Raw genomic sequence first — 16,964 nt, 5'->3', positions numbered from 1 at the left:
ACAGTGGAGCATCATCCATGGGGACCAACATATACTGTAGCATTATGTGGAGCTCATTATATACTGTATGGAACATTATATGGGACCAATTATTCAGTATGGAGAAATATATGGGGCTCATTACTCTGTATGGCGCACTAGGTGGTGGCCATAATACTGTATGGAGTTATATACTGTCTGTTTTTTGAGCTATTGTAGAATTTAAAATAGGTAACAGTCATGTAAGCAGTGAAGTATTTTTCATTGTACTATACCTATATTTCTGTGCCGTATCGGAGCATTATGAATTGTGTCATGTGTTAAAAGGGCGCACTGACTCTTTGGCCCAGGGCACACGAAAACCTGGCGCCAGCCCTACCCCCCACAACTTTAGCCAAATAACCCCCAGTTTTCAATGTGTAACTATTATTATAACGTAAATTAAGGTTGACAAGCTTAAGTAATAAGAATTGATGTCGTTGGCATTGAAATGGGCACTGTAGGTGTGTTTACTGTCCTCCACTCCCTGCCGACTTTGCTTCCCCATTGACTTGCATTGGGTTTCGTGTTTCAGTCGGACCCCCGACTTTTCCCTATAGTCGGCCAATTTCGTTCGACCCGACCAGAAAAAAGGAAAAGTCGCTTATCTCTAGTGACGACAGTGATGACTACTACACCGACTTTGACATACCACGGACTGATGTACCAGTTAGAAATATCATTTGGTTTATTACTTAGTTAACTTAGTTTAACAACACAGTTTTGAATCAAAAAGATACAGGATATAAACCGTATACCTAGAATAGTAACCCCCAGTATTGTGAATTACTTTCACACATCTTGTAAATCACTAAACCTTTAGACCTTTCATTTCTTTTCACCTAAATTGTTTGTAGTAAATCAATTGGTTCAAGTTACCACTGAGTCCTCATCTTCTGGGCCGGAGCATCCGAGTACCTGTTTACAAATACATGATACAAGTCATACACAACAGTTTATAGTGGAAAATCATCAGAAATGACAGATCACTAGGAGAAAGGACAGATTGGTGATGTATGCACCAAATGCACATGAAACTATTCAGCATAGACAACATTAATAAACTGTAAACTGCATTTTCTGGAATGTAGAAATTAATCCTAAAACTGAAATCGCCACTGCTCCCTGGACTTTATTTGTTGATTGTGTCTCTGCCAAAGTCACACAATGTCATGGGGGGGTGATCCCAACTGACCTCCACAATCTATTGATGTTACAGACATTAATGCACAACCGCTAATCGATCAAGCCTTTTTTTACTTTTCCGATCTGGAGCTTATTACAGATATTTGGAAATCTAATACACAATCTGAAGATAAACTGTAGATTCAAACTAAACAGATAACTGTCCTATCAGTTTATGGAAAATGTGATACATTTACAAGCCATCAATCACTATGTAAATATTATGTTGTCTTACTTCGGTGAGATATGTTGGAGGTAATGGGTCCAAGTTGTCTACCGCCAAGGTCAATTCGTGAAAATTGTCAGTTATCAAGCTCAAATCCATCTCTAGCAGCAGAAAATGTGAGACAGATTACAGGAAGCGTCTGTAAAATGGCAAATACAAGGCCAGTAAGCCAGTGGAAAATGGCAGGATTAATGCATATTGGGAAGCGAAGGAGAGGAAGCTTTAGTACCTATAGTGCTGGCAGAAGACTGATGAAGAGAAACAGCACACTGAAAGACAGCAGATGGCAAGTTATAGAGCATGGTAAATTAAATAATTCCTGGCCATAGAATGATGTGCACCAAAAAAGTTCCTTTCTCCAGGCTCCTCCGCCTCCTGGCTCCATATTTATTGGGTGCATTGTGCTCATGAAGACCGATAGTATGGGCCGTGGCATGACTGAGTTAGTCACGTAAACTGAGCGATTTCCAATGCGGCTAGCAGAGCTGGATTTGCTTTTGCAGCACGAGAGAAGCACAGGGATACTGCAGGTGGCCGGATCCAGCAATAAGGTCAGCTTTGGAGCTGCGCTTACAATCTGTATGGCAAACAGCTTGCAAGCATGGCTGCTTGTCCAGGAAAAAAAAAAAAAAAAAAAAAAAAAAAAAAAAATATTGCATTGCGCTGTACAAGGTTTTTTTTTTTTTTTTTTTTTTTTTAAAGGGAAGGTGTCGGGATTTTTATTTTTGTAATAATTACATAGTCAATGATTTTTTAATACAATACTAAATGAACTGATTATATTTTTTTAAACAATGGTAAAAAGATGAGCAAACGAGGAAAAAGCAACAGTCCTGAATATTCCCATCAAATCTGTAGTAAGACAACATAAATGTTGTAAAATCCAAAGGGAGGCTAGGATTTGTATTCAAATAAGTCTGCAAGTTGAGTAACCAACTAGTAAGTGAAACCTAAAAAGGAATAAGACTCTTACCTAATAAGTATGGGAGAAATCAGGCTGGTGCAAGACGGTGGAGAGCCCTCAACGCGCGTTTGCGTCTATGTTCTTGTGCTTTCTCCCCTTGAGGTGATAGAGCACAAGAGCAGATACGAAACCTACGTTGGGGGTCTCTCCATCGAAGGAGGCTTTACACTGACAAACCAGAGCCGTGTATCTAATGCACAACGTGTGATGTAACCCAGAGCCAGGATACAGCACACAGTGCCACATATCTAATACCCACCCCAGGTGTGATACAGCCCGCAGTGCCTCTGGTCACTGCATCCAATCCCAGTGCATGATACGTTCTTTGCATCCAATCCCAGTGTGACAGTCCAGGTATTACACCACTGCTCCCATAGAAGTGTATGGAGCATGGGTCAATTTACACTACTGCTACTATACAGGTGGACCAGGTGTGGTCACACATTACACTACTGCTCCCATAGAGGTAGACAGATCGGGGGGGTCACATTTCAATACTGCTCCCATAGACATGAAAGCAGCGAGGCCACACATCTAATCCCATCCTGTGTGACACACTCAGCTGAGCCCTGTATCTAATCCTAGTGCTCGATGGAGTCCATGAATCTAATCCTACCAAGAGATACAGTTCAGGTATCTAATCCCAGTGCGTGATACAGGCCGCATATCTAATCCCATAATGTGTGGTACACTGCTAAGCCCTGCATCTATTCCCATCATATGTGATACACAACACTGAGCCATGGATCTAATCCCATCATAGTCTGCGTATCTAACCCCATCATACCAGCGAGCATCACCAACAGACTCTGCGCTGCCGGCCGTCTGTGGTGACACCGTTCACATGTCGTATCGCTTTGCAGTCACCAGTAATGTCTCCGCATTGTGTTCCTAAATTTCATCCTCCCTTATTTTTTTTTGCAAATGCCCAGAAGGGGAGTGGAGGAGCGACATCACACACGTGAGCCGATCCTGCCCACTTTTACTGCAGCCGTAATGCGACCTAGCAGTACACAAGGTTTACATAGCAAACTTCAGCTGTTGCTCCCCCTTGTGTTTAAAAGTGGAAATCATCAACTCTAAGTTATTTTTCTTATTTTATGACATTAAAAGAAAGTTTATCTATAAAAAAACACTTTACTTTTTCATTTTTGAAAACAACTTTATGACATTCCCTTTTACCCCTTCATTCTGCTGCCAATTTCCACTTTTTCCTTCCCTTCTTCCAAGAGCCGTGATCATTTTATCTTTTTAGGCCACATAGCTATATGAAGGTTTGTTTTTTTGTGAGTTATTTTTTTTTAAATACATTAATTTTGTGATGTAATGCACTGGAAAGTTGTAGGAAAAAAAAAAAGCCAATTGTATTGAAATTGCAAAAAATGTGCAATTCCACAATTCATGAAAAGCTTATCTTCATTGATGCGCTCTGCATAGGCAGCAATAGAGATAACAAAGGCTGCACGGTGCCCTCCTACAGCTCCCTGCCTCTCCTCTAATTTTCTTAGGAGACACGGAGAGCTTTCCCAAATTTTAAGAAAAGTGTTCCCTGTAAACTACATCTCACTAGCATGATAAACTTTTCTGGTCCCACCATAATGAGAACCTAGCCAAAGGATAGATCATCAATATCAGATTGATACCCAGCTAACAAACGGATCAGCTGTTTGTAGGTCCAACAGCTAAAAGATATAAACACTTTGAAAGGTGCTGCATTTGCAGCTCCATTCAATATGTAGCAGCCTCTGCCAGGTACTGCAGAGCAGTCTATTCAGAGGAAGTGGAGCTGCTCTGCTGCACATGGCAGTGGCTGCTACACATTAAACCTGCACTTTGCCTTTGCAGATTCAAAGTTTTTACATCAGCAGCTGCAGGACCAAGTAACAGCTGATCTTTGGATTCCCATCTGTTTGATACTGATGACCTATTGTAGTGATAGGTTAGCAATATGGCGAGACTGGACAACCCCTATAAGTTTTACATAGAGTTTTTTTTAACACTAGCAAGGGTTAAGTTTAAAACAAGGGTTAAAGAGAGGGTGGAGGAAGATGGAAAAGGAGGAGGTGAGAACAGTGCCATGTGTGGCTTCCCAGAGCCCAAAGCAAGTATTTGCGTCCTTTACCCTGTGGACTGATATACATTTCTAAAAAGTAAATTTTGCATTGAAGTTATTTTTGATTTTTTCATACAGTTTTATGCTTCTGGCACTAACCCTGTCACTAATGCCAACCCTAGTCAAAAGGGATTTTCTAGTTTCAGAAAACCCCTATAAACTGTTGTATACTCACCCTCCCCAGGTCAAGTTTCAACCTCTGGTCATGGTGTGTGTTTTTGCAGTGCTGACGTTACATCTGCAGCACTGGAAAAAAAACAAAAAAAACAAAACAAAACAAAAAAAAACACAACTTAGCTCAGCGGCTCTGCCCGAGATGATGGCACAAGCCGTTGAGCTCACTGGCTGCAGCGCTGTAGACCGGAGCATCCACACCAAGAGCAGAGGAGGAGACTCCATGCTGGACCCGAGGAGGGGGGAGTAAAGCAAAAAAATTTTTTTTTTTTGTTTTTTTTTGCACATTACAGTACTTTGCTTTGCCCTAAAACAGGACAAAAGTGAGTCAGCATAGGAGCACAATTAGGGGATGCTATATGGATGACTTAGTATGCATCATCTACAAAAAGCAGGGGAGAAGGTCAACAATTATGAGAAGAGAGAAGGCGCTGGATAAAGATAAGAGATGGCCATCAGATCAAGCCGTGCTGTCTGTAGGAGTAAAATTGGCTTCCTTTCAGAGAGAAAAGTCACTGCCAGAGTTGCATGGCAGCAGTTTAAGCTGTTTCCATCATGAGCTTTTGATGTTGCAGATTTTCTGCACCCATTAACTTAAATAGTTTTGGTTATTTTTTCTAAACTATGCAGCGCAAAAAAAATAAATAAAAATCAACAAAAGCACAAAATGGGCCTGCAGCCTTATTGTTTTACAGAAACAAATTCACTTACCTGCACTAGGGCAGTTGCAGCAGGGGGAGTCTAATGGGGCTTTATAAGAGATGGGCCAAGAGTACCCAAGTGTTATATAATTAATTCTGCAAAGAATTGTGGGAGTTTCCATGTGTCGCAATTAACTGGAATCAGTGGTGTGCATGCCTTACACTGCAGCAGCCTGGTGGGCAAGGGTTATGGGAAGTGGAATATGGAGGGTTAGCTAATGCATACTGCCCAACTTTTACAGAAGGAAGGTATGTCGTGTGCATACACAAATTTTAAAATTGGTCTAAGCAATGCCCGTTTCTTTCTACTCTGGCAGGAGGAGATGGTGGTTATTATCTTTGCTGCATTTTGTTATGCCTTTTCCCCATTACTTGGTGTGTTTGATGCAGATGTGAAGTTGAGCTTTAGTTTGGCTTTCATAGTACAGAAAAGTTTTGATTCTGCACTTGGGGAAAAATTTATTTATTTTTTTACTTTACGTAGAAGCCTCTATAGGGATAAAGGTGTCAAAACTGCACAGTTCATCACCATGACAGGTGTCAAACCTCAGGGGAAAACCGCAGGCTAAACCGCAGAAAAACTGCAGATTTACCTGCGTTTTTTGACATCCATGCGGAAAAATCCGCAGGACAATCCGCAGCGTGTGCACTGACCCTTAGGGTGTGTGCACACGCTGCGGATCGGATCCGCAGTGGCTTTGGCCCTGCGGATCCGCAGCAGTTTCTGCTGCGGTGTATAGTACCATAATAGCCTATGGGAAATGGAAACCGCAGTGCAGACGGTGCAGATTTTTCCGCGGTTTCTAATCCACAGAAAGAATTGACATGTCAATTCTTTCTGCGGATTCCGCTGCGGTTTACCATCTCCTCCAATGTAGAGGTGCAAAACCGCAGGCTAATCTACAGATAAACCGCAGGTCTTTTGACCTGCGGATTTACCTGCGGATTTTGCAAAATCCACGCAGATCAATCCGCAGCAGAATCCGCAGCGTGTACACACCCTTAGTGTTAAACACTGCTTCACATCTGCACCAAATAATAGGGACAACTTATAAAAGACTCCGCAAATATGCTAGAATTAGAGGAGATTGTAATTGGTCATATGATGTGTACACCTGCAGATAAAAAGCAGTGCAAAAACAGCAGCATTTATTTTTATTACATTTTGTATGGATTTAATAGAGAAAAAAATCAATCATGGCTTTTTTTTTTTTGCCATTTACCAATGTTACTATAACAGGGACACTGAATATTTCTGTTTTATTGATACTGATTTGTGAATTTTTTGTAAAATTTTTTTTTTTAGTGTTAAAAATATATTTCTATAAATGTCTTCATTATTTTATAGGAAGAAAAAAAGTGACTGTCTTTACCTCTAAAATACTGGTATACACTTTTTTTTTTTTTTTTATTATTGTATCTCTACATACCAGTGTAATCTGCATGTCCCCTCAGAGTTTAGCAATGCAGCTTCAAATATACCAAATTCTCTCCTGCTGATCAGTGCTGACTGTGGCTTTTAGCTTTAGTTGCTGAGAGACAAAAGATCAAGACAAAAGGATAGCATTTTTGGAATTGTTTTTAACTATTTTTAGTAATCTTATAGGAAGGAAAATAGTCTTTTATTTTCCATCTAGAATACAGGCACCTAGAAATACATTGCCATGTACCGTTGTATTTCTATGCACTAGTATAATCTGCCTGTGGGATCAGTCTGCAATGCAGCTTCTATTATTCAAAATGCTCCCATGCTTGTCAGTAGAGGCTGTTTCTCATATATTTAGCTGCTACCTGTACAGGTACACAATGTATGTTTGATTCCTAGGGAGACCAGATCACACTAGAAAGAGGAGAAATGTTTAATAGAGTTTGCGCAGAGAGATGCTGCCCCTCCAACCACAAGGTGGCTGAGCTACAGAGACACAAGGAGAAGAAAATGAGTGCGTGGAAGTCAGGACAAATCACTGAAGTTCCGGGACAGCGGGACTGACCCCTTATATTGAAAACGTCCTGCTAAATCTGGGACGGTTGGAGATGTGTATGTATATGTCCAATCCCCTCTGCACAGCAGAAGAAAAGAGCTTTTAATATACCCACAGAGATGGAGTGGTCCCGGTCCGATGAGCATCTCTGGTTTTAACCCTGCATTTCCTCTCTTCCTACAATTGCCGTCATCCTTCCCTGCTTCATGTGGTTAACGCAACCTATGACATCCACTCAGTGTCCCTCAATCGCGCTCCTGTGTAGGCGCACTTTTCTCTGTACATGCACTGGGAAAGGCCAAAGAGCGATGATCCGCAAATAAAGCCGTCACATGCGCACTATAATACTTTGAGGCACCGGATTAAGACCAGAGATGCCCATTGGACCACACCGTGCCGTCTATGGGTATAATAAAAGCGCTTTTTTTGTGCTACATAGAGGGGCTTGGGGATTTGCATACACCATACTAAAATGCTGTAAAAGAGGTCTTAAAGATGCTAGACGTTCTTTATATTGGGGAAAACCTGGTGAGAGGTTCTCTTGAAAATAAACTTCTTTGGAATTAGTTGCGTCTTTCAAGGGCTACCATATTGAAAATCCCATACTCCACACAGGAGTTATCTGGGCTTGGGACAAAAGTCTGCAGTCACTCTATGTAAAAACTGAGAAAAATTAGGGAGAATAAAGCACTTAAACTTCAAAAGAATAAGAAAAACATAAATACAAAATATGCTTTACTAACAGTGGAGCGCCCACTAGGGCAGTGGGGAATACTTGGTACCGGGCCTCTTCTTAAAGGGGCAGTGTCACAGCGGCGGTGACCCAGTCCATGGCCCTGGGCGTCCAATGAAAGGGGGTGTATTTACAAGGGAATGAGAAATAGAGTTTATTGCATAAAGTGTTTGTGATGCCTCCTGTGGTATCTGATCAGTAGTGACCAGCGCTGCAGTGCAGATCCTCTGGGACTGATGGTGTGATGCAGCAGTGTTGGAATAGCTCTCCACAGGCAGAGCTGTTGTCCCAGGGCAGTGATGGTTGGTTAAGGATGCAATGGTTGCTGATGGTAGATGTAGCAGTGCTGAGTGAGTGTTGAGGCAAGAATTCAAAGGACACAGTGAGGTGCAGTTCGAAAGCTTTACATACAGTTTCTAGCGCGCACAGATGCACTAAGTAGTTAGTGACGGCTGGGGAATGATGGAAATACCATTCCCAACATCAATGGTAACACTTCTGCTATGGTCTAACCTTCTGTATAGAGTCAGCGAGAGCTCATCACTTTCCACAAACAAGGAAGAAATACACAAGTATATTTACTGTAATAATTTATTTATAGTAAAAGAAAAAGAAACTGGAAAAAAAAAGCCCATTAAAAAACAAGACAAAATGAGAAGAAATGAACGCGTTGGATAAATATCTAAAAATGCAGTAATCTTAAAAAAAAAAAAAAAATTGGTGCTAAAATGTAAATGCTTTAATTGCAAACATTTGAAACGTCTAATCCTTGTTACACTGAACTATTTTGGCCAAAGAAACCAAAAGATAAAATCAAATACTATAAAGCTGATAAAAATGTTAAAATGAATGAAGTTTTGGCACATTTGTACAGTTCTCAAACCTCAACCAAAGCCAGAGTATCGCAGAGTTTAACATCAAATAACTGCTTTCAAGTGGATTATCCTGAAATCTTTAAAGTCAATGTACACCCTTACCATTTTTTTTTCTTTTTAAATCTGCAGGAGTGTAAGGCTTTATTCACACCTCAGTATATTTGATCAATATTTCGTCAGCCAAAACCAGAGAAATACAGAAAATTTTTCAATTACAGTTTTTCTCTCCTGGTTGTGGCATAAAAACACGACTGCAAAATACTGACCAAATACTGGTGTTCAAACTGCGGCAATCGTGGCAAAAAATGCAGATTTTTCCGCAATCCTCAAATTGTAGATATGAAACTATGTGGTTATACTGAAGATCATAGCAAAGAAAAAAAAACACACCAAGGCCGTAACATGAGAACGCAGCCTAAATCTCTGTACTATCTAATTTATTAAATTTTTATAATGCTTGAATTTTTTTTGTTATAAAACCGAGATCCAAATCAGCTTAAAGTTGAATATTATAAAATTCTGCCCATTTGTTGAACTAGGAAGCTTAGTAGCATACCAGATACTAGTTATACATTAACCCCTTGCAACAGCCAGGCCAGGTGAAAGAGGACCTGTTACCAGGTTAAAAGTAACCAGTTTTTGCTCTTGTATTATTCCTATTAATCCTCTCAGTATTCCTTTTTTCCATTAAATCTGCCTTATGGTTCCATAGATAATGACCTTTCTACTTAGTGTCAGTTTTTATGCTGTTTATACTGTTTTCTAAGTGACCTTGGCTCACAGGATCCTCTGGGGCGTGTCTTTGTGCTGCTCTGCATAATTACCCTTTGAGACACGCCCCCTTGTAAACAGCATGAAAATTATGAAAAAGGCCCATATCTTTGGAACCATATGTGGGTTAAAACCACAACAAAAAAATAGTATTCTCAGGAACACAGCGAGAATAAAAGAAGTGCAAAAACTGGTTATAGGTGCCACTATTTTTTTTTTCCCCCCACTTTTTCATTCTCACAATAAGAGTTACAACTATTTGACTGGGTTTTTTTTTTTTGAGGGGCGAGTTACATTTTTTAATAGCACCAGCTTGGTACACATTTAAGTTACTGATTAGCTTTATTTTTTGGGAGAAGGCATGTAAACCACTCCCCCCTAAATTATTATTTTTTTTTAATTATTTGTTTTATCATTGTTCTCTGCAATTTTTATTCATGTAACTTGCCATAATAAATTTAGCTATATTCTAGAGCTGGCATGAATGCATTGATGCAAAACATGCGTTTTTTTTTTCTTCTTTTTACTATTGCACAAATAAAACATTTTCTGAATAAAAAAAAGCGAATTTGGCTTGACCGCATCCTGAAAGCCGTAACATTTTTCATTTGTCCTCTGATATAGCTACACAAGGGTTTTTTTTTAATGGTATGCCTTGTAACATTTATTGGTGCCATTTTAGAGCAGATCAGGACAAATCTGTATTTTGGTAATACGGCTGATGTGATACATCTGGACTTTGCAAAGAAATTTCATACTGAACCACATAACAGCCTCAGGGCTCGAGCAAGAACTGTAATAATCGGACGAGTGCTATCCATCATTTTGATGGATAGCATTCATCCCTATGTTGTTCTATGGGGCTGTGCATATGTCTGACTTTATTCCTCAAACCGAGTTGGTCCACGGAAAAAAATTGCAGCATGCATCAGTTGCTTCTGATAATCGGAACACAATCATCCATTCAAGTCTGTGGGTTTGTTGAAAACATCAGACCGCGCTCAGATGGCATCCGAGTGCTGTCCAGTCAACAGAGAAGATGAAATCATGTTTTCTTGTTCTCCACATCTGAGAAACTTGGATCAGATCACACTGTGATCACACTCTGATCAAACTTTCATCAGTGTGATTAGAATAATTGGAATGATATATTTTTTTTCCCCCGGATGAAATAAAAACAGTCGTGTGACATCTGCCTTATACAGAAGCTTCAAAAGATAAAAAATGGAGACACTTTATGGACGTTGGTTAAAAAAAACAAACAGTTGAGTAATAGGAAACAAAATCGTTGTAAATGGTACATTCTCTGAATGGGATAGTCAGCAGTGGGGGTCCACAAGGACCTGTGGCGGGAGCAGTGGGGGTCCACAAGGACCTGTGGCGGGAGCAGTGGGGGTCCACAAGGACCTGTGGTGGGAGCAGAGGGGGTCCACAAGGACCTGTATCAAGATGTCTGCATGGGCAAACATATGGCAGATGAGGTTTAATGTTGATAAATGTAGAGTAGTGGCCAGAGTAGTCTTATTGCTGAATTTCCATGAAACGGGAGTATACTTGGGACTGCAGAACAGGAGCAGGACTTGGGTATTCTGGTTACAACTAAGCTGAGCAGCAGTACTCAATATCAAGCAGCAGCCGCAAAAGCAAAGAAGATTTTAGGGTTTATAAAAAGATAAATAAATTCCCGTGGGCCCAATTTATTGTTACCCGCTTATAAATCACTTATGAGGCCACATCTATTATATGGGATCCATTTTAGAAAAAGACTTTGGAATGTTAGAGTCAGTTTAAAGGCGGGCAACTAGATTACAAGGTATGGAAGACCTCTCCCACAATGAAAGGTTGGAAATGTTGGGCTTGTTTTTCTTGGAAATAAGATGCCTTAGAGTGGATCTCATGTACATATATATATGTGTGCGGTAAGTATGGGTCGCCCTCCCAGGGCTGTGGGGTACTCGGTACCGGGCCGATATCAGTGGGATGTGTCACAGCAGCGGTGACCCGGACCGTGGCCCTGGGCGCCCAAGTAATAGGAAGATGTGAATGGTGGAATGTAGTTAGATGAATAGTTCGTGTCGCCACCTGTGGTGCTCGGCAAGGGAGGTGTTAAGCCGACATTGCATGCAGATCCGCTGGGACTGACGGAATGGTGCAGCAAAGATGTGAAGGTGAAGCTATAGTCCCAGGGCAGTGTAGATGTGGTCAGCACGGGGATGTAGCGGTGCTGGAAAGGTAGGAAGCAGACAAGACACAGCGGGGTGCAATTTATGTACCTTTACTTGGTAACTGCAGTCCAGGGTCCTGATTACAGACGGTATTGGAGCAGGCTAGCCTGGAAGCAATTCAGGGATTCTCTCTCAGCAGATGGGTTGTGCAGTCTCCTTACTAGCGCTTATTCGAATGAAGTACTCCCAGTACTGAGTTACACTGGAGTTCCTCCGGACAGATGTTCTCAAGAACCTCACTTGCACGGCAGACAGCTGTAGCCTCTCTCGGGGACTCTTCTCTCCTGAGTCCCGGCTCACTATCCAAGCTGCTGTTGTGCCCTCAAGTCTTAGATGGGAGCAGGGCATTTACAGCATCCTACTCCTCTGGCGTCTGTTGCAGGACTATTAGTATCCGTACAACCGTGGAGACCAGGCTCCAGTTCATGCGCTCTCTCCCGAGATGAGCTTGTCCTCTCCGCTCTATCTCAACGCTCCTACCACACGTCTGCACACTTCACCCTCCGCAGACTAACTACCTAACCACCCCCTCCACTTGGCCCTCAGAAAGCAATCCTCCCCTTATTCCCGGTTCAGAGATCCCCCTGCTGGCCTGGAGTGGAACTGTGTTGCATGCATAGATTGACTGCAAGAGAGACCCATCATTGCCTCCAAGCCTGGCATTACCCTCCCCTGGAGGAAGGCAAAGCCACTGTGGCGGCCATACTCTTGGGGGCGCCACAAGTACAATAGATTGGCACATGACTTATTCCTTCCAAACGCCGTACAAAGGACCAGGGGGCACTCATTACATGTTTAGGAAAGGGTTCTTTACAGTTAGAGCAGTCAGACTGTGGAATGACCGACCACATGAGGTAGTAATGGCCAACACTATAACAGCATTCATAAAAGAGCTGCATGCTTTACAACAAATGGCATTGTGGGTTATAAATAATTTGATGATGGAGAATGTATACTGGTGGCGAAAGGGTGAACTTGATGGACCGAAGTCTACTTTATACCTATGTGACTATGAATCGTTATGTACTAAGAAAGACGTCATCTCATCGTTCATTTAACAAACTGCCCAGTTTATTGTTATAAAGAATTATAGGAAAATTTGTGATTGAGGATAAGGTGGTATTTGCATGTTCTGGTCCCCAAGTCAAAGTTACTGGTGGGTATCTTGGCACTGAATGCAGCGGTTTCAACAATAACATGTTTCCCTCTGGTAAAAAAAAATGGAGAGAACATCATGGATGTATTTATTAATAATAATAATAATAATAATAATAATTATATTTTATCACATTTTGAGTAGTTTTTCATGCTTTTTTTTAAGAAGTTAGAGAATGATCAGGACTAATGTCATGGTGTGTTTTGGGTAGGTGGTGTAGGAGTTAACTCTGAGAGCCTCTCTGTGGATCTGGGGTGGGCTTTTTTAGCTTCAGGGGAGAGCCGTCCCCTGTCGCTTATACTCCTATCTGAGTGTGCCCGACCCTGCTCTGTCCGTGCGTCACGCCAATCATTGTCCGTCTGCCTGATATTCTGACCCTGCTCTGTTACGGTTTACGTCTCTGGTTTGCTGACTCTGTACTTGCTTTGCCTGTGCTGTGTATGACCCTTGGCTTTGTCTGACCTCCCTCCTGAATATCCCTCCTGTACCGCGCTTGCCCGTACTGTGTATGACCTCCGTTTTGCCTGACTCTGAGTTTTTGTATTGTGTCCTGCCATCTCTGAAAGCAGGACACTAAGCCCCGCCCCCTTTCAGTCACACGACCGTAGGTCCTGTGACTGCTTGCTAACTTCAGCGTCCACAGGTCCTGTGCATCTATACTTTCCGACTGTACCTGACCCCGGACCCCCTACAGTGCGGGTGAGTCCCTGCTCAGCGGAGGCTGCACGCCGGCGCTGTCAGGATCCTGACATTATAAGCGACCTATAACAGTTCATTCCCCCACCCTTGAGAGTAAGGTGTGTGAGTGTGGGAATTACAGTTTGCATCATGGGCCCCATGCAAACATTATCTGACCAGGTTAAACAACTGTCACAGATGTTTCAGAAACTTAATGTGGAGCAGCGCTCTATGGCCCAAACCCAGAAGCAGCTGGTTAATACTGTACAAGGAGCTCTCGGTCCTGAGATCAGGGACATGTCACTCACTTCCCCGGAGTCTCCGGTTAAACTGCCGGACTCTTTTTCTGGGGACAAAAGGGAGTACAGGGCTTTTAGAGAGGGATGCAAAGTGTTCTTTTCCCTGAGACCCCGTTCGTCTGGGGGAGAATTTCAGAGGGTTGGGGTGATTTCCCTACCTCAGGGTGCCCCCAAGCCTGGGCGCTCTCTCTAGTCCCCACAGCCCCAGAACGTATGACTGTGGATGCATTTTTTGAGGCCTTGGGCCACATTTATGACGAACCAGACAGGGTTCGCTTGGCAGAGGACATGGTGATGAGCACACGTCAGGGTCGGCACTCAGCAGAGTGGTTCTGCTCTGAGTTCCGACGGTGGTCAGCGGGAGTCTCCTGGGATGATGATGCTCTCCGTGGACTATTCCGTAGGGGCCTGTCGGAACGCCTTCAGGACGCCCTGGCTCTGCATCCACCTCCTGACAGTCTGGAGGATGCCATGACCCAAGCCGTGCGGATGGATCGCCGGCTCAGAGCCAGAGAGGTTATGCACTCCGAGTCGTCCTTGTTTTCCAGCAGTAAAGAGGTGGAGGCCAGTCCGGTGCCTATGGAAATTGGTGCCACCTTGGTCAGAGAGAAAGAGAGGAAGCCCCGCCATGAGAAACAACTTTGCTTCTACTGTGGGGAACCAGGATATTGGAGGAGAGATTGTCCAATGTGTCCAACATCCTCCAAGCCTAGGTCTGGGTAGTGATCGAGGAGGCTGCCCAGACCCCCAGGTACTTTTTTCCTCATGCCCTAAATTTCTACTTAATGTCGAACTGGTAGTAGCCAACTGTCATTTTATTTCTACAGCCTTGGTGGACTGCGGTTCATCACTTAACCTGGTCAGTTCCAGTACCGTCTCCAGGGTTAAGATAGGGACAGTCAGGTTGGAGACCCCTCTGAAAATCGTGGCCATTGACTCTTCCCCTCTCACCCATTCGGGGATTCATTATGTTACTAACAGTTTTGTTTTGCATGTTGGTTCCTCCCATGTTGAGGAGATGAAATGTTTTGTCATGGACAACCTGCCCGAAGGGCTGGTATTGGGCATGCCGTGGCTTCAATGGCACAACCCAGTTACTGATTGGGAGAAAAGAGAAATTAAGTGGGGTCCTAAATGTATTGACTATGCCTATAAACCTGTGTTCTGTGTTACACCTGCAAAACCTACCTGTGAGTCTTCTGCTTGTCTGGAGGGTATTCCGGAATACCTCAAGGACGCGTTCTCTGAAAGCGAGGCAGAGGCATTACCCCCACATAGGTCATTTGACTGCACTATAGACCTAATCCCTGGGGCCAAATTGCCCAAAGCCCGTTTATTTAATTTGTCAGGACCTGAGCGTCTGGCAATGAAGGAATATATAACGGAAAGTCTCCGAAATGGGCATATAAGACCCTCAGTTTCTCCAGTAGCAGCAGGGTTTTTCTTTGTTAAAAAGAAAGATGGTGGCCTGCGCCCCTGCCTCAATTTCAGAGAACTCAACAAGATTACTGTCAGGAATACGTACCCCTTACCCCTGATTCCAGATTTGTGTAACCAACTTTCGGGGGCAAAATGGTTCTCCAAATTGGATCTCAGTGGGGCTTATGATTTGATAAGAATTAAAGAAGGGGACGAAGGAAAAACTGCCTTTCTCACGTCAGAGGGATTGTTTGAAAATTTAGTGATGCCGTTTGGCCTCACTAATGCTCCAGCGGTCTTTCAAAATTTCATTAATGTGGTGTTTGCGGACCTCATCGGCTGCTTCATTGTCATTTACTTGGATGATATTCTGATTTACTCGACTGACAAAGAGTCTCATTTGTTCCATGTCAAAACGGTACTTCAAAGACTCAGGGAAAACCAATTATTTGTTAAACCTAAAAAATGTACTTTTTTCGTCCAGGAGCTAATGTTCTTGGAACTCATAATCTCGCCAGAGGGGTTTTGGATGGATCCCAAGAAAGTGCAAGCCATTGTGGAGTGGGTCCAACCTCAGGACCTGAAAGGACTCCAGCGCTTCTTGGGATTCGCAAACTATTACCGTAGATTTATCAAGGGCTTCTCACAGATTGTGAAACCTCTCACCGATCTCACATGCAAAGGGGCTGGTATCAAAAATTGATCCCCTTCGGCGAAACAGTCCTTTCTGGTTTTAAAAAATTGTTTTTTGTCTGCTCCAATACTTGTGCAACCAGATCTGTCCTTGCCATTTGTTGTGGAGGTTGACGCCTCTGAGGTAGGGGTAGGGGCAGTGTTGTTTCAAGGGCCAGCTACCCTGACTAACCTTAGACCTTGAGCTTATTTTTCCAAAAAGTTTTCTCCGGCAGAGAGAAACTATGATGTTGGGAATAGAGAGCTTCTGGCAATTAAGCTGGCATTTGAAGAATGGAGACATTTTTTGGAAGGGGCAGAACATCCGATTACGTTCATCACTGATCACAAAAATCTGGAATATATCAAAACTGCTAAAAGATTGACCCCTAGACAGGCCCGTTGGTCACTTTTTTTTCCCGATTTCAATTCTCGATTAAGTTCCGTCCAGGATCTAAAAATGTGAAAGCAGACGCATTATCACGCAGTTTTGAACCATTGTCTGCCCCTGATCCTCCGTCATCCATTCTTCAACCTGGGGTAGTTTTAGCTGCACTGTCATTGGAACTGGAGCGGGAGATTATGGAGGCTCAATCTTTAGCTCCAAGGTCCAAACCCGCTAAAAAATTGTTTGTCCCGCAACACTTGCGTTCTGATCCCCTGCGAGTGTTTCATGACTCTGAACTGGGTGCTCATCCAGGTATTGCTGCCACAGGTGAGGTGATTAAGAGTCTTCTGGTGGCCATGTATGTCAGGGGAGATTAAGAAACATG

At 42.8% G+C, this 16,964-nt stretch overlaps 1 protein-coding gene and 1 long non-coding RNA gene across 5 annotated transcripts in view; one reads left to right on the top strand and one right to left on the bottom strand.

Annotated features, from left to right (window-relative positions):
• The window catches only part of SP5 (Sp5 transcription factor), a 28,818-nt gene extending 23,344 nt beyond the window's left edge, over positions 1-5,474 (bottom strand). The window contains exons 1-4 of one of the 3 annotated variants that reach the window (XM_073545836.1): positions 5,392-5,474; positions 1,659-1,698; positions 1,439-1,568; positions 898-936 (exon numbers count right to left, since the gene is read on the bottom strand). In XM_073545836.1, coding sequence (XP_073401937.1) covers positions 898-936; positions 1,439-1,528 — 129 coding nt within the window. In that variant the 5' untranslated portion in view covers positions 1,529-1,568; positions 1,659-1,698; positions 5,392-5,474. Of the gene's footprint in view, positions 1-860; positions 937-1,438; positions 1,569-1,658; positions 1,699-4,681; positions 4,701-5,391 lie in introns of those variants that run through there. The other 2 variants (XM_073545838.1, XR_012220341.1) reach the window with 2 other exon arrangements.
• LOC141049402 (uncharacterized) overlaps positions 5,466-16,964 on the top strand; it is a 168,772-nt gene continuing 157,273 nt past the window's right edge. Inside the window, exon 1 of one of the 2 annotated variants that reach the window (XR_012220343.1) lies at positions 5,466-5,630. This is a non-coding gene — a long non-coding RNA (uncharacterized lncRNA). The remainder of the gene's footprint in view (positions 5,631-16,964) is intronic. The other variant, XR_012220342.1, reaches the window with a different exon arrangement.

Source organism: Dendrobates tinctorius, unplaced genomic scaffold, assembly GCF_039654945.1.
Source record: "Dendrobates tinctorius isolate UK_male_01 unplaced genomic scaffold, ASM3965494v1 ptg000143l, whole genome shotgun sequence".
Lineage (NCBI taxonomy): Eukaryota > Metazoa > Chordata > Amphibia > Anura > Dendrobatidae > Dendrobates > Dendrobates tinctorius.
This window is presented reverse-complemented; position numbering and strand designations above follow the sequence as displayed.